General features: G+C 45.2%; 1 protein-coding gene across 13 annotated transcripts in view; it reads right to left on the reverse strand.

Annotated features, from left to right (window-relative positions):
* Window positions 1-218: 218 nt before the first annotated feature.
* LOC140386703 (general transcription factor II-I-like) overlaps window positions 219-24,013 on the reverse strand; it is a 220,322-nt gene continuing 196,527 nt past the window's right edge. For 11 of the 13 annotated variants that reach the window (XM_072469273.1, XM_072469274.1, XM_072469272.1 and 8 more), the window contains 6 exons: window positions 4,704-4,781; window positions 4,150-4,233; window positions 3,843-4,026; window positions 3,420-3,448; window positions 3,139-3,294; window positions 219-515 (listed from right to left, as the gene is read on the reverse strand). In XM_072469273.1, coding sequence (XP_072325374.1) covers window positions 454-515; window positions 3,139-3,294; window positions 3,420-3,448; window positions 3,843-4,026; window positions 4,150-4,233; window positions 4,704-4,781 — 593 coding nt within the window. In that variant the 3' untranslated portion in view covers window positions 219-453. Of the gene's footprint in view, window positions 516-2,149; window positions 2,229-3,138; window positions 3,295-3,419; window positions 3,449-3,842; window positions 4,027-4,149; window positions 4,234-4,703; window positions 4,782-24,013 lie in introns of all 13 variants that reach the window. The other 2 variants (XM_072469267.1, XM_072469279.1) reach the window with 2 other exon arrangements.

Genomic DNA, 24,013 nt, shown 5'->3' on the forward strand with positions numbered 1-24,013 from the left:
AATTACATGTTCTTGATTCCACCCTCCCATCATTTCCCATAGAATTGCATAGGTCATAGAACCCTGCAAATAATATTTCTAGAAGCATATAAATCATTGTGTAATCAGTTAAAATAATAAAAAGCGTTATCTGTATCATTGAAAAGTGTCAAAGTAGATGTCATTAATATTACTGAACCAAACATTGGAAACAAATGGTGGAACCAGTACAAACCAAGTATTTTTTTCTTCACTTTAATAAAGGTAATTGTGGTTGACAAGTCAGATGTACAGAACACTCCCTCAACCAAAGAGACAAAATTTGGTGAATTTCACAGAAGCGATTCATCTTGTACTGATTAAAAAAAGAAAAAAAATTCTTTCCAATGGTACAAAAAGGTCTAGATATAAGCAAACAATTTTCCTATGTTGTACAGTTATAATACACAGCTGATGCCCAAAGCTTTCAGAAGCTCACACCTCTCCCTCAGATGATTCTGGAGGCTGGGATTTCTCATGCAGACTGACATCAGGTCCTGCAAGTTGGAAGAAATAAATAATTAGTAAGGCTGCGCTCAGCACTGGGATGAAGGTATTTCCGCATTAGTTCATGCCAGGGCATAAATTTTTAGAAATGTCAGAAAAAGGATTCCAAATCCTTTTCTGGCCCAAGGTCAGCGACATAGATATAGTATAAGCAGAGCAAAGGGATAGAGAAGCAAGCGACCGTTGAGAGAGAAATAATCACCATCCCCTACAGCTCCATTGGTTGACCGCATATTTGATATTCTCATTTACTCAAATTTTATGTCGATGAAGAATGGAAGCCTAAATTTAAATTCTCCAACCATCTAACTTAAGAATGATAACCTGAAAGCCATTTAAAGGATAGTTAGCAATTTTTTAAAAATTCAATCTGATCTCAGATTGCAAAGATGGCGAATTCAGCAAGTTAACTTGGGGTCACCAAAACAATTTTTAACTGATTCACACCAGTAAACCCATTCCCTCCCCCAGATGTGCATCTGTAAAAAATAGATTCCCTCTCAAATCGGAGAGAAAAATCTCCACACTTGGGGTCCAATCATGCCGCCTTAGGAATCACAACTATGAAGTCAGCACAACAATGCATCTTATATAGAAGTCTCTGATTTGTCCAGCATCTCAGGATCTAACTTGTTGGGAAGAGAAACAAATGCTGTGTTTTTTTTTAAAGTAGATCTGCATCTTTAAGTACAGTTGTGAGAACATGACTCTTCAACTACAGCAAATGTTTTCAATTAATTTTTCACTTGGTTAAATAAGGACAGTAGCTCAGTGACAGTTACTCTCAAGCTTTAAGTCAGAGGTCATCAAAGACCGACTTGGATCAATTATTGGGGGCAGTGTTTACTAAAAGAAAGATGACAACTGTTCTCTGCACGATCTCAAATTTTAAAGACAATTTTTAATTTCACACCATCAGAACACAGGTAAGTATTTGGAGCCACCAGCAGAAACTCTTCAATCGTGCTTTAAAACACTGTCCACAGCTGAAGTCAGAATTTGATGGTAAAAATTATATGCAAAACTGCATAATTAATTATGGGTTGTCATTTAGTTGGACTAAACATTAAAACTATTGCTTGATTGGAGTTTAAACGATGTGCAAATTAAAAAAATACCATTTTGTAAATAAAACCTATTTTTGTCTGAATTTCCCAGGATCTTTGGGGGCCCAAACGTTTCCCAACTGATCTTTCGTCAAGAAAAAAAAAAGTGATGAAAATTGGGGAAAATATAGGATTTTAAATTTTGGGGGAAATCAACTTATAAAGTCTTTAAAAGTTATGCATACTTCCGTTAAGACTCTCTGCACTCTAAATGTATTGAAATCTGGATGATTTTTCGTCTACAATCAGTTTTACACTTCACTGCAAAAATATAAGCTGCAACTTATCTACTTCTGCCGTTCATATTCTATTAAAATGAGGTTAATTTAGTACAATGAAAATCAGAGCATGCAGAGTTAAGTGCATAACAGGAAAACAAAAGAACAGGCCATTTCACATAGCAGTGGCAGTAACAGTGAAATACACCAGAGGGAAATCCTAGCAAAGACATTGCTGGTAGAGAGGAACCACTAGATGTTATGAGCTGGCTGCAGAAGCCCACTTAAAGCTAAACTTACTGCACTCATATGTGTTCCTACTACCATGTTGAGTTTGGCTCTTCTTTTATTTTAGGCAGTTCTTGTGTTTGAGGTTTATCTGGTAGAATAGAAACCAAACATTCAATGAATCACAGGAATGAATTCAGGTTGGTTTGATCAGAAAAAGTTGGTGTGACAAGAGCTGGTGATTTCTGCCTCCACCGCTTTCTTAGTGGAGACCTGGATCTTTAGTTTTATATCCCCCCAACACTGGATCAGAGCGTAAGCTCTCAACAAAGACCCAGACTCTCATCAGCTAAGCTCTTTTGACCCACTCTACCACCTAGTAGAATAAAGGCAGCAGATAGAAGGGACTCCCCCCCCGCCCACCCAATCAACTATATCGACCTTCCTTAACCATCATTAGGTCAAAATCCTGAAACAGAACTGAGAGTATATCCATACCACATGGACTGCTGTGGCTCACCACCACCTTCTCAAGGACAATTAAGGATGGGCAATAAATGCTGGCCTCGCCAATGGTGCTCACATCCCACAAACTAATTTTTAAAATCAACATAATTATGTTGCAGCACCTATGCAGTGGTATACCAAGTAGAAAGCAACTAAACTTTTTGTTTTTAAATTAACAGAATATAAATTCTCTTTGGAGCTAAAGTGTCATTTGTACCCAGTTTTGCCAAGATTTAAAAACCAGGCAGCAGACAGCAATGACCATAAATAGCCACTGGAACCATCCATTCTCTGGCTTCTGACAAACAGAAATGTATTTTGGATTTAATTGGTTTCAAATCAATGAAGTATAAACAGAACGTCAGGTAAGAGTTATGTCACCACTGCTCGTTAAAGTTATTTCCACGTCCATGGGCTTGCGGCTCAACCAGCCTCAAAATACTTTATTTTAGCTCGAGTTACTTCCTTGCAGATACTGATGTGTGCTAAGGTAGGCAGAGTGGCTACAGGAAGTGATTTCTGATTCAAATCAATGCGCTAAATAGTACACTCACCTTGTGGTGTTGATAAAAGCGGCACCAGTGATACAGCTGGCAGCACTGGTGTTTGTTCCGCTGGGACAATTTGTACCATCGATGGAGGTGGCGGTGGTGTTGTTGACGGTGCTGCTGCTGCATCCGGTGGTTCTGTTCCACTTTGTTCAGCTAGCTCTGCAAAGTTAAAGGAACTAAATTGAGTCAAGTGCTGGTCTTTGACGCGTGAAGGATCAAGCATAAAATCTACTTATACACCATATCATGCATCGAAATTTAATTCTCATGGTACTTTCACTTACGGTTATTAATCAGGAGCCCCGGAAAAGGTCTGTGGGAGAGGAAAAATAGCATTGTAAATTAAAAAAATTATATACAAAAACAGGAAATCCATTTAAAACAAAACTTCAGCTAAATTGCTACCATAATTCTTGATCTGCCCCCCCCCCCCAACTGCTGTTAAAGTTACACAGAAAACAATCTAGTTTCCTTATGGCCAAAGTGTTGCTCCTATTGTGAATTTTCCACCTTATATGCCTCAACCAAAACATGCGTTGAAACGCATGTCCTATTGCTCTATGATAGTGCATCAGTTAGCACCATCCAGCTCTTCCCACACTGCAAAGCAGGCATGTTTTAGACACAGCATAAGCATTTAACATTTTATAATGTTCTGTAATGTCAGATTAGAGATACAATCTAGTGAAACACCTTGGACACCTCACCTTATGACTGTAAATTTGATAAAGTTTGCAGATTCCAGGATTTTTTTCATGGCACTTATTTCAAGGTAACTGGGTGCTTTGAACGGAACTCCTGGAGGCATACCATCAACGATAACACATCCGGGGTTGGTTGTTATCTTTCTGTAAGGAACCTTCACTGGGAAATTCATTCCAATTGCTTCGCCTATAATAAGGATTATATTTAAATATCAGTTTCCATCTTGTGTGTGAAAAAAAATCTAATCCAATTTTAGCAAAAGCAATCACATGATACTAATATTTAAACATATATATATTAAAAGATTACCAAATTTCTTGCTGAACAGGTCATTTACTTGTTCTCTCAGTTGTCTGGCTTTTTCTACCTTCGACATTTTTTCATTTTCACCTTCTGTAAAAGAACAAACATTTTTATTCAGATAGAAAACTTTATAACTTTCAAATTACAGGGATAGTATCTAGTTGTTGCCATTAATATGGACTTACTGTTCACGAGAAGTTTAACTTCTTCCCACAACAAATTATATTGTTCATATCTATCGGGGCCATGCCCCCTTTTACAATCGGGTAACCTTTTTACCCACAGCAAAATCTGTTTCCGTTTCTGGTATTGGAACAAAGGCCAAGAAGGAAGTGCCCAAATGTTTCACTATCCTTCCACTCCTGGTCAGTACTTCAAGTGGAGCGATTATATCCTGTTTTACCTAATACTTAATCTTCATTGATTGAATCGTCCAAACTAAAAGCAGATTTTAGTATAGATCAGAGGAGGAGAGAATTTGTTTTTAAACAATGTGCATGTATAATGAGGCAGCTGGAGTTCCACAGAAACACAGATGTAACAGAAGTAAAGTTGCTTACCTGGGACTGTAACTTGAATGATATTAAGATCTTCAACACCTGTGGCAGTTGGTAATGCAACAGCTCGATTTTCTACAACTGCATGGAGAAATTTAAGAAACGGTCTCACCACCAGAACCCTCATTTAAACAAAGACCAAACGAAATAGATACAAAGAAATGACGTAGAAATCCATTTGTGGTAGTAGAAAGCAAAATTAATCTTGTGCGGGCTAATCATGCAGTGCACAAGTAGGAGCCAAAATTCCCATCACCATAGCACCTCACCCACTCTCAAAAGAACCAATCCAAATGTACAGAAGAAAGAAATCTACTTGTGTTTCAAGAAGCAAATATTCTGGGGTTCAAATATCCATTAACTGTTGAAGCTTTTGTTTTGAAGCACATCAGCTACTTCATAACTTGTTACACTGTATGGTGCTGTATTTAATCAAGTGTCACGTTCTAGGAAAATCAATGAACCCTCAATGATGGGTGCATGGAACCATTTCAACCATACATTAGTGCTATTGACCATATGTTACTGGATGAAAACTTCTCCCAGCTCCTTCACCAGTGCCACCTGCACCATTTGAATAATATTCTACCTGAAAAGTTAATTGTTAACAGTTGCTCCTTGTGATAGTCTGACTATTAAAAGTGGGTACTGATGGTGGAACTGGCATTGCTGATAGTGGGCACGAATGAACAAAAATATTTGTACGTGTCTTTTGGCAAGCGTTACTAGTCAGCTACATTGGCGAGATCATGGCGTTGAAAATGAGCATGCACAAGCGCCTCACCATTACTGGCTGTCTTGCCATCTGATTTGCTGGACTCAGGCCTCAGCACTTCGCCATTAACAAGGGGGAGCTGCTTTTAACAATCCCCCACCACTCACTCCAGTCAAGCAAGGCAGAGCACAGACCTGCTCCTCGCTTTGGCAATGCCGACCTGGCCAGGCTTCTTGGTACTGTGGATGTGAGACGGGACATCCTGTTCCTGAAGGGGTCGGAAGAACAGCAGCAGGGTCACCATTACCACCTGGGAGGCAGGGCAGCAGCCGTCAGTGCTGGCAGGAGGACCAGTGTCCAATGTCGGAAGACCACCAATGACCTCCACCCAAGTGGCAAGATAAAGTTACCACCTCTCTCCTGACATCAGTTCCGCCTGCCACCCCTCAAATTTCTTGAGCTTGCTGGTCAGTACCCCCGGCACCCAGCAGCACAACCCCATCATGTCCAGTTGCAGTGTCCATACATGACACCTGCCACCCCACACCCAAGAGACCACCTCTGAGGAGAGTTCCGAGGAGACCACCAGTGAGGCGTCGCAACTATCACTCCCCCACCAATACAGAGACACACATCTTAGTGGGCGACATTAGTGGACAGGCCTCTGTGGCACAATCTGGTGAGCACCACCCAGTTGCTGATTCACTCAGGTGAAGGCAGGAACATCCAAGGGCGTCAAGGAATTGGAGGTCTGCTGGATCCCTGGGCTTTGCAGAGTCCGATTCTGCTGGATCCCAAGACTTTGCTGAGCCTCTGGACAAGTTCTCCCAGAGCTGATGCAAATGCGAGGGCACAGTTGTGAGATTCAGGAGGAGATGTTAGTGACATTCCAGCAAGTGCATAGATGATTAGAGGAGTCCCAATGGCTACGGGCGCAGGAGACGCTGACAATATATAGCACCGAGGCAACTGCTGGGGAGGTACCTGCAGTGGAAAGCCTGGAGGATGAGGTCATCGCCCTGAGTGGCATCCAAGGCATGCCTCAGTCTGGAGGCCTCGACACCATGTCCCAGTCGCTGAGGGACATGTCCCATATTCAGGTGGACATTGCTGAGGCACTGCAGAGCATACACCGTCGATGAGGGATGTGTCCCAAACGCAAGTGGACATTGCCAGAGCACTGTAGAGCGTGGCCCAGGAACTGAGGAGCATCGCTGAGATCAACACCATCGTGCAGACAACGGGGAGGTGTCAGGATTGGCAGAGCCAGATGACACAGAGGCCCCTGGAGCTCAATCTATCTACCCCTCCGTCCCATGGATACCCCCCCAGAGCCCTATGGGCACCGTCAGGAGAGGCAAACCCGTGGCCTGCCTCCAAGGAGACGACGGTGGTCTCCAGTTCTTCAAAATTCCCCCCTCCTGACACTGGCACATCTCAAGGGCAGCGGGCAGAACAGGGTGGCATGGCGACACCTGTGACACAAGTCGACCACGGCCCTCCGACTCCAGGCCCTTCAGAGGGCGTCCACCCAGGGCATCAAAGGTTACAAGGCAGGGAAAGCATCAGGCTGCCTCCACATCTTGATGTGCATCCTGGGGATACACCCAGACGTAGCAGTAAATCACAAAAGGTCAAAAAGAGAACATCACTGTGCAGGAATGGGGGGCACTGTGTGTAGCTGGGAGGAATGGAAATGTCCCATGTTCACTATTAAAACATGTAACACCCGATATATATGTGAAGCCTCTTGTTAATCTTCACAGTCTGCACCCCAACCCCCTGTTGCCCTCCACTCCCTCAGGCACAGTAGCCCAAGATCAAATGCTCCCGATGCAGATGTCCTTCAGAGGAAGGGTGTAAGTGCGTTGTCAGCAGAAAGACACGAGTCAGACTTCGCCATAAACTGAGCAGCACCTGAACTTAACTGACGCAAGTGATCATCACTCTCCTGCCTTGTATATTGACCAGCTGACAGTGCCAACACAGGCCCATGATCATGGTGATGTTGCACAGACCCTGGGAGGATGGAACAGGGTATGGGGTGGGAATGTGAGAGCTAACGTGCAAGGCCTTGTCCTATGAGATGCGAGCAAGGATGAGGCATTCCGGGCATTCCAGATCCTTGCCACCACCTGTCCCCCATCTCCTGGCTTCTCCTGCAGCTCCTCCCTGGGCTCGTCCTCCAGCCCTGGCTCCTCTTCCTCAGATGAGGCCGCATGACTCTCTTTCTTTCCTTCCCCACCCCTTCTCCTCCAGTATGTCGCCCCGCTTCTGTGCCAAGTTGTGGAGGACACGCAGACCACCACAAAGCGGGAGACCCTCTGGGGGTGTACTGCAGTGCACCACCAGAATGGTCCAGGCATCGGAATTGCATTTTGAGCTGACTGTTGCACCGCTTAATGACAAAACGGGTGGCAACATGGGCCTCGTTATATCGGGTCCGCCTCAGTCTCCAACCTCTGCACTGGTATCATCAGCAGGACTTCAGCGGGCACCCCATATCCCCTAAAAGTCAACCAGTCATCGTGGGGTGGTCCTCGAAGGCACTGGGGATCGTCCCAGGATGTAGTTGTCATGCACGCTCCCAGAAGCGTGCACACAGATGCATGATTCGGATGTAGTCGTTGCACACAAGTTGAAAATCAGGGTGTGGAACCCCTTCCTGTTAATGAACCCAGCGCGCGCAAGGCGACATGTGTGCTATTAATTAGCCCCTGGACCTGGGGCATCCCAATGATGGCAGAAAATACTGCAGCCCGGGCATCTTGTTAGGTTTGGTCCAGCTCAAAGTCAATATAGTCAGCTTCTCGGGCATACATAGCATCCATGACCTCACGGATGCACTTGTGGACTGTAGCTTGGGTGTGCCGCACATGTCCATGCTCGAGCTACGGAATGAACCGGTTGCATAAAGGTTCAGGGCTGCAGTGACCTTCGTGGTCACTGGTAGCAGGTGTCCTCCTCCTCCAAGGGGTGCCATTTCCTCGAGGACAAGGCACAGGTGCCGCACTGTCTCTTTGTTGGGACGGAGTCTCCTGCAGCACATGCAATCTGTCCCCGAAAGACCAACAAAGCCTGTACACCTTGTGCTGTTGATGGCCTCCCCCTCTGGGTTCCTCCTCAGCCTGATAAGACAGCCGGGTCTTCAGGGTGTGCGGCGGCCCCCCTACACATGGGGTGCCGCCTCCAGCCTGCATCGACGCTGCTGCCACTTAGGCTTCCGCCAGCACCATGAAGGCAACCTCTGCGGGACCGACATAATAAGCCATATTGTTATATCTGTAAGGAATTGGAGGAGGGAGACCGACAATCAGTTGGCGTTTCCATCTCAGGAGCCTGACATCCCCTGGAACCCCCAGATCCCAGCCGGGATCATTAGAGAGACCATGCTCAGATGTCCTCCCCTGATCCACACACTGATCCTAAGGTAGTGAGGATATACCCAGCGCTGAAGCCCAGTTCTTGAATGTTTGATTGTTGCCTGCTGCCTCTATAGTGCTGACATTTCTAGAATTCAGGCAAACGGTTAGGCTTCGAAGGTTGATTGAAATGTGACACAATAATCATCATCTGAGACATGGCACGTGTACCCCCAAAGAGCCACTTGAGAATATTTTGTTTATTAAACGGTCAACAGTAACAAAGATTTGAAAATCAACTACGTAACAGTCTACATAATCACACTAACCATTAAACAACAAGGAACATCACCGGTCCATATTGGCACTAATATATATATGGTATCACTCCAGGTTCCTCAAGAGAAATGGAGGAGTCTGAGAATGTGCTATCATGCCCAGAACTTTGTCATAGAAATGATCTGCCCATCAATGTGTTATTTGTTCCATATATCAGTGCCATTCTCCATCCAGGAGCCGCAGCTCCCACACGGCCCAATCTCACCGGATCAAAATCCCGGCACCACATGTTCCACTGGCGCTCAAGTTGCACTTGAACATCCTTGACTTTCAGTACGTTTAACCCACGGTGACGTGCCAGTTACATGCAGCACTCACCATACCAGCAACAAAAGTATCAGCAATCTGCAAAAGCATTTGTTCAACGGTATCATCAGGTGGCCCATTTGGATCAATGTCGCGCACCAGGTCCCGCAGTGTCTTCTTGCTTCAAACTGGATTGCCTTCTGGACTCATACATCCCCCTGAGCCCAGTGGTTCCAGGACCCAGGTACCTTAGAAAAAAATTGTCCTTCTTGCCAGCTACAGGCAAGGAAGTAAGCAGTAATAACAGCGTTCAGATATCTGCAGCCACCAGCAGGAGCAAGCAGCAAACACAACCTGCAGTATTCTCACAACTAACAAGGCCAATTCCTTATTTACAATAGCTTTCGGCTGCGAAACCCGAGGCTTCTCATAGTCAAAAGGGAGTTAAAGTGACAATCAGCATATAAGCAAGAACAGGGCTCTATCCTAGAACAGTTTGGTAGGACAGACAGGCAGCAGCTGTAGTTGCCACTGTTTAAAGGCTTGAAGGTCTCATGGATGAAAAGCCACCCCCACCCTTCCCAACCTGGAACGCTTAAGCCCCCCCTGACCAAGCCCAATCGCCCTGAGGGGTCACCACCCCACCATTGCACCAGCGTCACATTTTTAAAAAGGAGTACTAAACAACACCCGTGTGGTTAATTCCCTGGAGATGGAAATTAATGCAAATTAGAGTTAATGATATGCACACCATAATTGGGAGAGATCCGAAGCTAGTCACTGGGAGCAGGCCGGATAGATAGCAAACTGATTTGCGCCCTCGATTTGGCCTTCCTGTTATTTAATCGGCACGCCGGGATCCGCACCGGGCGCAATGCAGTGGTTAAATTGCAGCCAGTATATGAATGTCAGAAATGTTTCCTTTGCATCAATTTCTACCTTTTTTTTTTTTACAAATCACAGATCGATTTACAATATAATATAATCTAACTTGTGAATCCATCAATTCAGATGGCCCAGAAACAGGTAGTAACTAAGGCAAGGAACAATGATTCTTTAACTTGCGCAAAGATGCGCAAATCAATTCTTGTGTATTAGCAAGTTGTTATTCTACCGTTCTTTGTTATTCTACCGTTCTCTGTTATTCTACCATTCTCTTTATGCTATTCTACCGTTCTTTTTATGCTAAACTACCATTCTCTCTTTCTGTTATTCTACCATTCTCTTTCTGTTATTCTACCATTCTCTTTATGTTATTCTACCGTTCTCTTTATGTTATTCTACCATTCTCTTTATGTTATTCTACCGTTCTCTTTATGTTATTCTACCGTTCTCTTTATGTTATTCTACCGTTCTCTTTGTTATTCTACCGTTCTCTTTATGCTATCCTACTGTTCTTTTTATGTATCTTCACTCGTCAGTTAAACCACTGCCATTTTTTATTTTACCTGTCTGTGAACAAGGACTCTTTTCTTTGATGCTATTGTAGGAAATATGTTTAGGAGTAGCTGTTTCCTGAAAACTACATGAATGCAAAATTTAAAAAAGGCTGACTGGATATTCAAAAATTAAGTACTGAAGCACATGGCTTTAGTTATCACTGGGAGTGTGTTCAGTTCGACCCTTTCAGAGAAGGAGTAGTGGCGAAGATGCATTTTTCAGACCCAGAATCATAAATTAAGTAAAACATGGGAATACCATTCTAGCTGGCCAGCCTAAAATTGATTATCGGGTGAATAGCATAAAGTCATGAAAGAATTAGCCAACCTCCAATTATGTTAGGCCAATTCTTCCACATAACCAAGTTTACTGCTCAAGGAGCCTTTATTAGGTGGAAATTATGTACCAAAAAATACATCATCTACTGTTAATGTTCAGAGTGCTAATGCCAACTGAAATAAATCATTTAAAAATCCCAAACAATTCAAAGAGCCCAAAAGGTTCTATACTATAACGTTTTTTCCACTAGAGTGAATGTCATGCTTACATTAAAGAAAGTCAAAGGAGAAAATAAGATAATTTCCATTAAATTCATTCAACAGTACGCTAATAGAATTCAGCTGTATTTTAAATGTCTCCACTCTTAACCCTACAGATGATTCCAAATATTCATTACACTAACAAGCTCTTCCTTTACCTTTCCTCAATACTCATTTCCTTTATACTTGGGCTCTTTACTCTTCAATTTGTATTTTTACTTATTGGTACAATGATCAGAATGGATCAGCACCATCCAATTGTGGTCTGAACAATCCATTGTACCATCCACCTACAGTCCTTGTGGAAATATAGTCCCAGCTTCACACTTGAGGACAATTACCATCCTATTAAATAGGATGGATTTAAAACAGATTGATCAGTTGCTGTGGGCCATATTCAGTGGCAGAAATGGATTCCACCAAAATTTGTGTTGTCATGGACGAGCATGTCCCTCACTCCACCATTACCAACAGACCAGGGACCAACACTGTTTCAATGTGGAGTGTCAGACAGCACGACAGGAGCATATACATTTACAAATGATAATCTAGAGTAAAACTAAGTTACGGATTAATTAAGGAGGGCCAACAGAGATTTGTTACGGGAAAGTAGTGTGTAACTAATTAATTTGACTTTTTTGATGAGGTTTATGTAGCATACATGGATTTCCTATTTGCTAAAATGCCACAAAACAGATCATCAGCAAAGCTGGAGTGTTTTCAGTAAGAGACAGTGGTGATAGGAATGCAAACTTGGCTGAACTGAATTAAGTTGTGGTGAACAATTCGTTTTGGACTAGAGAAGATAGATAGTGGAGTCCTTCAGGTCAATGTTTAATCTTTAAGACAGAAGTTGATAAATTCTTGATTTCTCGAGAAATTAAGGGTTATGGAGAGAGCGGGTAAATGGAGTTGAAATCAGCCATGATTGAATGGTGGAGTGGACTCGATGGGCCGAATGGCCTTACCTCCGCTCCTATGTCTTATGGTCTTATGTTAAGATCACTTTTTCTTGATCCATGTTAAAGACCGAGACCTGGCTTGTACAAATTTCTAAATTTGCAGGTGACATAAAATGTTATAAGTATTGTGAACTGTAAGGAGAATAGCAATAGGCTGCAAAACGCCATAGATGGTTGGTGCAATGGGTGGAATTTAATGTAGAGCAGTATGAAGGGATACATTTCGTAGAAAGGAGGAGGAAAGTCTATACTAAATAAAGGATACGATCCAAAAACAGGTGCGGGAGAATTTCTGTAAAAATCATTTAAGGTGGCAGGGCAAATTGAGGTAGCAGTTAATAAGACATACAGGATCACGGGTTTCATAAACAGAGGTTAGAGTTCAAAAGCAAGGATGTTATGGAGAAGTTTTGTAAAACAAAAGGTCTGGCCTCACTGCGGGCACCCAATATAGAAAGGATGTGAAGGTACTAGAGGGCGCAGAAAAGATTTGAGGAATGATTCCAGGGTTGCGAGACTCCAGTTATGTGGAGAGACTGGAGCTGTTCTCCTTAGGACGAGAAGGCTGAAAGGAGATTTCATAGAGGTGTTCAAAATCATGAGGGATCTGGACAGAGGAAATAGGGGAAAACTGTTCCCATTTGTGGAAGGATCAAAAACTGAAGATCACAGCTTTAAAGTGACTCACAAAAGAACAAGAGGTGAAATGAGGAGAACCTTTTTATAAACAAAGAACAAAGAAAAGTACAGCACAGGAATAGGCCCTTCGGCCCTCCAAGCCTGTGCCGATCATGGTGTCCTAACTAAAAACAAAACCTTCTGCCCTTATTCGGTCTGAATCCTTCTATTTCCTCCCTATTCATTACCTATCCAGATACCTCTTAAATGTTGCTAATGTGCCTGCTTCCACCACATCCTCATGTTCCAGGTACCCACCATTCTGTGTGTGAAAAACTTACCCCGCACATCTCCCTTAAACTTTCCTCCTCTCACCTTGAACCTGTGCCCCAATATAATTAACACCCCCCCCCCCCTGGAAAAAGCCTGACTATCCAGCCTGTCGATGCCTCTCAACTTTGTAGACCTCAATCAGGTGTCCCCTCCTGTATTCAATGCATCGGCTGATGAAGGCAAGCATGCCATATGCCTTCTTAATCACCTTGGCCACCTGTGTTGCCACCTTCAGGGAACTGTGGACTTGCACGCCCAGATCCCTCTGTATGTTAATGATCCTCAGGGTTCTGCCATTTACAGTATAATTCATACCTAGATTTGAACCTCCAAAATGCATCACCTCGCATTTGTCCGGATTAAACTCTATCTGCCATTTCTGTGCCCAAGTCTCCAACCTTTCTATATCCTGTTGTATCCTCTGACAATCCTCGTCACTATCAGCAATTCCGCCCATCTTCACGTCATCTGCAAACTTACTTTTATCAGCCCACCCACATTTTCCTCCAGATCATTTATATACACTACAAACAACAGACAGAGGTCTCAGCACCGATCCCTGCGGAACACCACTAGCTACAGATCTCCATTCTGAAAAACACCCTTCCACCACTAATGTCTTCTATAACCAAGTCAGTTCTGTATCTATCTAGCCAGCCCACCCAGTTTCCCTGTGATTTTAGTTTTTGTACCAGTCTGGCATGTGGGACCTTGTCAAACGCCTTAATAAAGACCATATAAACTACATCTACAGCCCTTCCCTCATCAATTTTGTTTGTCACCTCTTCAGAAAACTCCATTAAGTTGGTGAGACATGACCTTCCTTATACAAAACCATGCTGCTTGTCACTAACGAGTCCATTTCCTCCAAATGTGCATATACTCTGTCCCTCAATATCTTTTCCAAAAGCTTCCCCACCACTGATGTCAGGCTCGCCGACCTATAATTTGCTGGATTATCCCTGCTTCCTTTCTTAAACAAGGGAATAACATTGGCTATTCTCCAGTCCTCTGGAACCTCGCCTGTGGTCAAAGAGGATGTGAAGATATCTGTTAAGGCCCCAGCTATTTTTCCCCTTGCCTCCCGCAGTAAACTGGGAAAGATCCCATTCGGTCCCGGGGACTTGTCTACCTCAATGCAATTTAGGATACTCAACACGTCCTCCTTCGATATACTGACGTTCTCAAGAACGTTCACACATCTATCCCTGACCTCAACGTCTGTCACATCCTTCTCCTTGGTGAATGCCGATACAAAGAACTCATTTAGGATTTCACCCACTTCTTGTGGTTCCACGCATAACTTCTTTCCATTGTCCTTGAGTGGGCCTACTCTTTCGCTTGCTACACTCATGCTCCTAATATATGCATATACACAGTAAATGGGTAAGATCAAGAAAGGACTGTCTCAGAGTTTGGAGGTGGCATATTTGATCTTGGCTTTCAAAATAGTATTGGGTTGTTATCTAAAGAGAAAGACATTGCAGGGCTCCAGGAAAAAGGCACGGGAATGTGACTGACTGCGTTTTCTTGCAGAGTGTGGTACGGACATGATAGTCAAATGGCCTCCTTCTGTGCTATAACCATTCTATGATTCTATGAGGTACTAACTTGGTGAAATTGCAGCGCAAGACTACATGGACTAAGCAGAAGCAACATGTTGTAGACAAAACTAAGCACTCTTATAACCAATGGATCATATTAAAGAACTGCTATATCCAGTCATGAATGGTAATGGATAATTTTAACATCTGAAGAAAGGTGTAGTCAACATCAACAATCTTAATAATGCAAAGACTAATACGTCAGTGCAAAAGACGAGGCTGAAGCATCTACAAGCGCCCTCCGCCTCTGCCAGGAGGGGAGAGTGGATGATCCATTTTGGTTTCTGCCAAGGGCCCCCATCATGACAATGCCAATCTTCAGCTAATTTGATTCACTCTATGTACTATCAAGAAATGGCTGAGCACACTGGAAATTACAAATATGATGGGGCTTAACAATATCTCAGCTTTAACCTTGAAGACGTGCTCCAGAATTAGCCAATTACCTAGCCAATCCAGTATTAATCTGAAAAGTGCTTAGTTTTGTCCTGCCCATACAAAGCTGGACAAATCTAATCCAGCCAATGATGTCTAATTAGTCTATTCTCAACCCACTGCAAAGTGGTGGAAGATGTCATCGACAATGCAATCAAGTGACAATAATTTACTCATTGACCTATAGTTCACATTCCACCAGAGCTACTTAGCTCCAGACATCATTACAGCCCTGGTCCAAAGAGTTGAATTTCTGAGCTGAGGTGAGAGTTACCAACCTTGAAATCAAGTGCAGTATCAATGAGCCCAAATAAAACTAAAGCCAATCGGAATAAGGGGGTAAACTCTCCAATGGCCAGACTATCCCTTGCACAAAGGAAGATGGTTATGGTTGTTGCAAGGCCAATAATCACAGCCCCAAGAGGTCATAGCAGGAGTTTCTTTAGTGTACCCTGGGCTGAATTCTTTTCAGCTGCTTGATCAACCTTCCTTCCAGAAATGGGCAGCCCGGTGGCTAGCACTGCTGCCTCACAGCACAGGGACCTGGGTTCAATTCTGGCCTCGGGTGACTGTGTGGAATTTGCACTTCCTTCCAGTGTTTGCGTGGATTTCCTCCGGGTGCTCCGGTTTCCTCATATAGTCCAAAGATGTGCAGGTTAGATGGATTGATCATGGTAAATTGTCCCTTAGTGTTCAAAAGATTATAGACTGGGTTAGGGGATAGGCTGTGGGCCTAGGTAGAGTGCTCTTTCCAAGCGCAAGTGCAGATTTGATGGGCTGAATTGTCTTCTTCTACACTGTAGGGATTCTATGATTAAAAATGGAAATGCTCGTCGATGATCGCGGTGTTCAGTTTGTTCATGGCTAATCTGCATCTTAACTCCTTTGATTGATAGCACTTGTACCCTTACCCAATAACTTCTATGATTCTATTGCGGGCAACTGGGACTAGCTTAATGGTAAAAACTGGGCGGCATGGACTGGTTGGGCCGAAGGGCCTGTTTCCATGCTGTAAACTTCTATGATTCTAAACTTCTATGATTCTATGAATAAAATGTATAGATTTTAGTCTTAAACTGCAATTGAGTATATGTTTAAGCACAACTTAAATACCATGGCAGGCAGCTACAACAATATGTAAATGTTATAACTTAAGGGAATGCACGCTAAACATGTAATTAAATACGACGATCACTCGGCTTTTCTTCCCGTCTCTCTTGCCACTGTTTAAGCTTTTCTACTGAACAATGTTAGATGTTATCAATGATAATATAGTAACTTAGCTGATGTCAGCTAGCCTAGCGGCAGATGTACTATAATTGATCTCATGCAGGACCAGGGTCGTAATACAGTGACATCTGTTGGGGAAATATAAATGTGTGCACATTCAGAGGTCAACTGAAGACAGTGTCAAGCTTGGCTGTGAGAAGTCAGAGCTGAAAAAGATGCTGGCTGATTTCACTCCTGAACGGCACACATTTTAAGGTTTTGTCCCTTTGTTCTGGACTTCAAAAACAATTTATCTATATCTACTCTGTTAAATCACTTGTCATTTAAAAAAATCAATTAGATCACCCTTTAATCTTATAAACTCAAAAGCAATCCACTTGCTTCTCCAGTTTCTTACTGCTCACCATTATGAGGAACAAAGAATGAGGAATGACTAAAGACAAAAAAGTTGAAAATTGGTGACAATCGTGTAATTAAAGCACTTATGATGTGCAGCGAAGTTATAAATGTATCCAAGTCACTTTAAATGTGCGGAAGTATTAGACTTCAAGTAGCTTCTTTTACTGTCAAGACTGTGGACAGATGCATTAGTAAAAAAATCAACAATAAGTGATCTCCGGATTTAATGGGATGAAAACCATACTAACACAAAACATGACCGTATGGGATTATGTACATGTGAAGTGAAGCAAAAGGACTACAGCGGTGCTTCACAAAACTATTTTCCAATCTGACCGCATTATTGTATCAAGGGCATTTGGGGAATGCCAGCAAGACACACACCCCATGAATTAATATATATGTATATAAACACATAAAAGTAATGTGACCCTAAACAAAAACAAAACAGCAATAAAGAAGCGTAGTAAAATTCAGTATCTAATCACTAAAGTTTGCATTGTATAGATCAGCATATAATATAAAGCACTTTGTAAAAGGATAATTTTATATACACATGTAGATTTCAGCCTGGTCTGACACGCACAGACATGAGTAATCGGCCCCTCTTCCCCCACAAACCACACACACTTATCCCAACCCCACTCCCCACCAGTCTCTCAGCAGTTCTACCTCCACTCACTTAGGAAACCCTCTTCCCAAACCCCTCCCCTCACTCACTCAACAGCCCAACCTTTCCAACAACCAGACAGCAACATAGAGCTGCCCATAGGCCTCTTCATGGTCAGGCCACTGGACTTAAAACCAGTGCCAAATCAATGCAACCTTCTGAGGCACAGACTTTGCGCTCGTCCACAACCCCTTCCACCCCTGCAACCCCCCACCAAGACTTATCTCAACTGCTCTCTCCTTCCTCCACAGGCAACCAAACCCAGAGGAGAATCTTGCTCTGTTGCTCCCTCCCATTCAGCTCCACTGCCAGCAGATGTCTGTGGTTCAAGTGACCAGCAGCAAGGTGCACCCTTCCAGTGGGACGAGTGACGGCAATTGGAGTCCAGGTCCGATGGAGCTCACCAGTCTGGGGAATATGGGTTGCGCACACACTTCATGCATCCCCTGAAAGCATGAGACAGAGGTCATGTGCATCAACAATTAGAAAGGTAGACGACGGGTGCGGTAGTGGTGCAGTGGTTAGCACGGTTGCCTCATGGCGTCAAGGACCCGGGTTCGATCCCGGCACCAGGCCACTGTCTGTGTGGACTTTGCACATTCTCTCAGTGTCAGCATGGGTCTCACCCCCACAACCCAAAGATGTGCAGAGTAGGTGAATGGCCACGCTAAACTGCCCCTTAATTGGAAAAAAAAAATTAAGTACTTTAAATTTTAGGGGGAAAAAGGTGGAAGTCAGAAAGTCATTTCCAAGGGCGGTGAACAATACTCCCTCCCATTGTCGCAAAGAAGTTCAGGTCTGGATCAGGAGCCAGCCCACCATTTTGAAATTGATCATTAATGGCTAGTTAACCTCATTAGCAGTCTAATTAATTGCAATGTTTTGGGTACAACAATTCAGTCCCAGCACCAAGAAACGTGGGAACCTTGCTTATCTTCATCGTTGCTTGTCAGAATAGGTATGAAAGCTGGAGTTTGGTCTGTTTCCAACTTCAGCAGGCAAGGAGTGCCAAGAGGTTTTTGACTTGATATTCTTGGCAATTGCAGAATCCCTGAGCATTATCAGAGTTTCTAACCATTTATTTGTCTGCAAACTTGTGGACTTTGTGATTTATCCACTCTGCTGCTCTGAAAAATGGGATAGTGATCTATATGGGAGATGCATCATCAAATGAGGAGAATTATAATATAGAGTCAGGAGGCACATGAATTGCATGAGGTGCACTACTTGCAGAGGAGCAAGGGTCTGCTGAGGGCGGGCTGCAACAGCCACAGAAGCTCAGGCAGAGGCTAATCATGTATACAGGATAAGGGGTGACCTATCTTCAAGTGACAGAGGCACAGTGCCTGATAAGACATTGACTTTCACCACTGACCGTAACAGTCAGACCAAGAGAGTCAGATATTCGCAACCATAGCAGGTTTCCCCCGGATGCAAGGAGTAATGTCTCCAGCGACCAGCCCTGGGCATTTGTTAAAACGGTCTATGGCATCCAGCAGAGGGCAGCAGTGAGAAGTGACGGAGGAGAATTCTGGGAGAAGAAGTTGGCTCGCTCACCACAACTGAGAAAGTGATCGTGGAGAACCCACTGAAAGAACGGTAAAGTCCCAAACATTACATTGAGGTAGTGTTTCCAATCTTCCTTTCTCCTCAAACCAAAAAGGGAGAGAAAGAGAGAAGCTGTTATCATTTGTGGCTTACAAACAGCAGAGCTGGACTTCGATGAGGGTGATGTGCAGAACGGACACAGGGAAAGTGGCTTTCCTCCAGGAACTCAGAAAAACCAAATTTTTAACGTGAAAACGGCCAACCAAACCTTTTGACCCTCCCGCCCTCTCACAAGAAGTCTCAACCACCGAGAAATGACCGGCACAAGGGTTGGCAGAGTCAGCCAAAACCTGGAGAGGAGGATGTGATGATGGTGAGCATGAGAAGCGAGTTGGAGCCGGCCACACCAAGCGAGCTGGGCCGCCAGGACCAATGCTGGACTATCCACCAATAAGTGAATCCACGGACCTCCAGACTCAGGAGCTCTAGAAACACAGAGATGCCATCAGGCTGGAAATGATGGCGGACACCCTGGCCCCCTTCAAGGTGGCGTTGGAGAAAACAGAGCACCGACTGGCAGCACAGGAGGCAACAATCAATAGAGATAATGGTGACAGACCAGAGTGATCAAATCACCTCCCTGGAAACAGAAGTAGCAGGGTTGCTGGCGACACAAGGCGAAGATCCACAGGTCGAGGACCAAGAGAACTGGTCACACAGCCAGAATCTCCATACATTGGGCCTACTGGAGTGCATCAAGAGCAGAAACCCCACAGAATATGCGGCCCAGATGATGGAGTAACCTGGTCAGAAGGGAGAGCTTCCCCAAACCCCCGGAGACAACACAGTCCACAAGTCATTCCAGCTGAAACCTTAAGCGGAGAGCAGCCAAGAGCCGTAATAGCGAAGCTACTGCTGAAGATCCCAAATTGGGCAAGGCACACTTGGTCGTGCCAGTGGGAAGGCCATTCAATCAGCGTTTACCAAGACATTGGGGCAGATCTGGCCAAGCGCCACACTGAATTTAACGCAGTCAAGGCGACCTTGTACAAGAATAGCGTACAATTTGAGATGCTTTACCCGGCCAAACTGTGGGTAGTCTTCCAGGGGAAGGAATTCTACTTCATTGCGCTGGCCAAGGCGGATGACTTTGTGCGCAGACACGAGCTGGGAAGGCAGTGACGACCCAACAAAATTGTTTTAAAATGAAAGATATTTACCTCACTTTCAACCTAGCTTTAATTACCAGGAAGGAGGGCGTGAGAGCGAGGAGGTGCAAAAGCAGGTGGGGGAAGACAAGGGATCGCTCCGGGGGGGAGGAGAGAGGAGGAATGGGGATGGACGACACCACACAAGCGAGCAAGCCAACTATGGGCGAAGGGTAGGCCGCAGCACAGCTCCCGACAGAAAGGGAGTGCCTGGCAGATTGTTTGGGGGGGGGGGGGGGGGGGCAGAAGCAGCGTTAGGAAATTGGGTTGTTGGGGGGGGGGGGGGGGGGGGGGAGAGAAGTGAGAGAGACAAGAAGGGAGGACAGAACCAGGAAGGGGAGAAAAGGGGGAGGGTTAAATGCTAGCTACAACAGGTCACGCCTGCTGGCAGTGAAAACAGCAACACCAAGAGCTGCCATTTTGGTGGACTCCACAGCAAAGGTACCACCAGGAGTGCAGAGGCCCAGCCACATGGAGTAACTGGCAAGGATGGCCATCTTGGATGGCCCTTGGACAAAGGGAAACCTTGGATGGCAGGGCCGCTGACACACATGGAAAGTATGGTGAACGTGGCCATCTTGGATGGCCCCCAAACAAAGGGAAACCTCTGAGTGATGGGGCATATCCACACATCCAAAAGGCAAGTACGGTCGATATTGCAATGGGGTGGGGGGGGGGACAGAAACACCACTACCCCCATCAGGATAGTCATCTGGAACATCAGGGGACTTGACAGCCCAGTGCAAAGTCTGAGGGCCGATATTATCTCCCCCAGGGGCACACCCGAGGGAGAAGAATTGACTGTGGGTAAGGAAGAGCTGGGTGGGTCAGACAAAATAATTGTGTTACGGGATGAGGACTAGCCCTAGTACTGAACAAGAGGACAGCAATCACTCCACCAAAGACTGTTATTACTCTGGGGGGGGGGAAAGAGATGTCATGGTTAATGGTGTTCTGAAAGGAGCACCAGCAGTGCCCGTGAATGTATACACTGCCAACCTGGATGACGTGGAATTCATAAAGAAACCCATGGCAGAAATAGATAAACATTGATTCATCATGGGGGGGGGCGTTGTGGAAGAAAGGCTTTAACTGCATACAGGACCCACAGTCAGACTGAGCCAGTTCCAAATCCGGAAACTAACAAATATGGCAAAGGAGCCGAAGACCTTCAAGGACCAGATGTGGCAGTGGACTCCTGGAGGTTCTTGGACTCAGGGGAGAAGGAATTTTCCTTCTTCTCCCAGGTGCACCGGGTCTACGTGAGGATCCACTTCTGTGTAGTGGGGAAATCTAAGCTTCCAGGGATAGTGGGAGCAGAATACGAACCTCTGATCTTGCTCCACACATCGTGGATGAGAGGTTGGAGATGGGCCAGGCTCAACGCCCACCCATGGACCACGGAGGCTGGGCAAGGCCCTCTTTGGCGAAAAGGCTCTTTGCTATCGGGTATCACAGGTATGTAACCAAAACCAGAATGCGGAGGTCTCACCCGACACATTTTGGGAGGTGCTGAAGGTGATGATAAAGGGGGAAATTATCGCAGTCATGGCGTGCAAAAACAGGGAGGAGAGGGTGATGCTGGAGGTGGACTGGCGGTACTCCGTGGCCCCAACCACGGAACTGCTGGGAGGGAGAAAGTTGCAAATGGACTTCAACCTATCCATCAGAAAGTAGCCAACCAGCTCCGCCTTTTATGAGCATGGAGACAAAGCCAGCTGCCTGCTGACTCACCAGCTGAGGGAAATAGTTCAGGTTAAAGACAGAAGTGGCAGGCTAGTCGCTGCACCAGAAAAGATCAACTAAGCCTTCGCAAGCTTCTACCGAGGGCTGTACACCTCCAATCGGAGTTGGAAATGAAGCAGATCCTTGATGGACTGGACATTCCAGTCGTGGGGGAAGATCAGAGATGGCATGGAAGCACCAGTAGAACAGGGGGAAGGCATGGAGAGTATGAACTCCATTCAGGTGCAGGGACAAGATGGATCCCTGGCAGACTTCTACAAAAGAATGTGTCAGCACTGGCCCTGCACCTGCAGGAGATGTTAACAGCGGGTAAGGGACACCCTGCCATTAACAGCCTCAATTTCGCGGATATCCAAAAAGACCAAAGACCCAACGGACTGCAGGTCCTACAGGCCCATCTTACTCCTTTACTCAGACGCAAAGATTCTAGCGAAGGCCCTGATGAGGCGGCTGGAGAGCTGCATGCCAGAGGTAGTTACGGAGGACCAGATGACCTTTGTCAAGGGCAGGCATCGAACATCAGGCGCCTGCTGAACATGATAGTGATCCCATCTCGGGAAAAAACACCAGAAGTGATCATCTCCCTGGAAGCAGAATAGGCCTTTGACAGGGCCGAATAAAAGTACCTCAGAGGTACTGGAACATTTTGGGTTTGGGCTAGGATTCACCTTGGGTGAAACTACTGTACAGCTACTGCGAGGGTATAAAAAAACACCACTGACTCTCAATATCCCCGGCTGCAAGGATGCCCACTGTCCTTGCTATTGTTTACTCCGGCAATTGAGCTACTCCCTCAAGGAATTCAGAGCCTTCTCAGGCTACAAGGTTAACTTGAGTAAGAGCGAAGTCTTCCATGACAATCCACATGAGGGGCAGAGCTGGAGGGACTGGTGTTTAAACTGGCCCAGACCAAAGTCCACTACCTGTGGATCCAAATAGCTCACGACTTGGGGGGAGGGAAAGAGAGAGAGAAAAAAAAAAAGAGTGGCAAGGATGGAGGAGAGTTCCTGCACAGGGACATCCCTTTGAGCTGTAGTCACAACCGCACTCCCACCCCCCGCCCCCCACAACCAATACTCAAGGAACCCAGTGGTGGTAGCCGCACTTTGCACATGGTACCAAATGGTATGGCCGAAATGGCAACAACAATAGGTTCACTTCCAAAATCATAGACGCCACGTTCAAAAGTTGGAGACACGTCAAGGGGACTCTGACGGTTAGGGGCAATTACACGGACAATATAATAGCGACCCAGGGGTAAGTCCTGGAGAGGTTCCAGTTACCAAGAGGGAACGACCCAAGATATATTCAAGTCAAAAACCTCCTCCGTAAAGAAACAACAGCGAACCCCCAGATACCAGGACACTCACTAGTAGAAAGACTGCTCTATGTGGGCGACTTAGGGGCGAGGAACTGTGGGAGCATGTATGAGCATGCTGGAGGAACACTCCCCCGGACGAGAAAAGGAAAAAAATGGGAGGAGGAGCTAGGCATAGAGATAGCGGGAGGACTCTGGATCGAAGCACTGCACAGGACGAACTTCACCTCCACATGCGCAGTGCTGAGCCTAACGCAGATAAAGACGGTGCTGCACCTAACCAGAACTCCAATGAGCACTTTCTTCCTGGAGGACAAATGCGAACGGTGCCAGATGCTTGGCCAACCACAAAAATGTTCTGGGCTTGACCCAGGCTTGTTTGGTATTGGACGTCCTTCATCGAGGCCATGTTTGGGGTTGTGGGAGTGATGGCAGAGCCATGTCCAAATGTGATGATCTTCGGGGTTTCAAATCACCCAGAGCTCTTCATGGGGAGAATCTCCTTGATCGCCAGCCGGAGAATCATGCTCGGTTGGCGATCGGCAGCACCATCCAAGGCTGCAGACTGGTTGTCCAACCTGGTGGAATGTCTCAGGCTGGA

The sequence above is a fragment of the Scyliorhinus torazame genome, chromosome 12 (genome assembly GCF_047496885.1).
Source record: "Scyliorhinus torazame isolate Kashiwa2021f chromosome 12, sScyTor2.1, whole genome shotgun sequence".
NCBI classification, from domain to species: domain Eukaryota; kingdom Metazoa; phylum Chordata; class Chondrichthyes; order Carcharhiniformes; family Scyliorhinidae; genus Scyliorhinus; species Scyliorhinus torazame.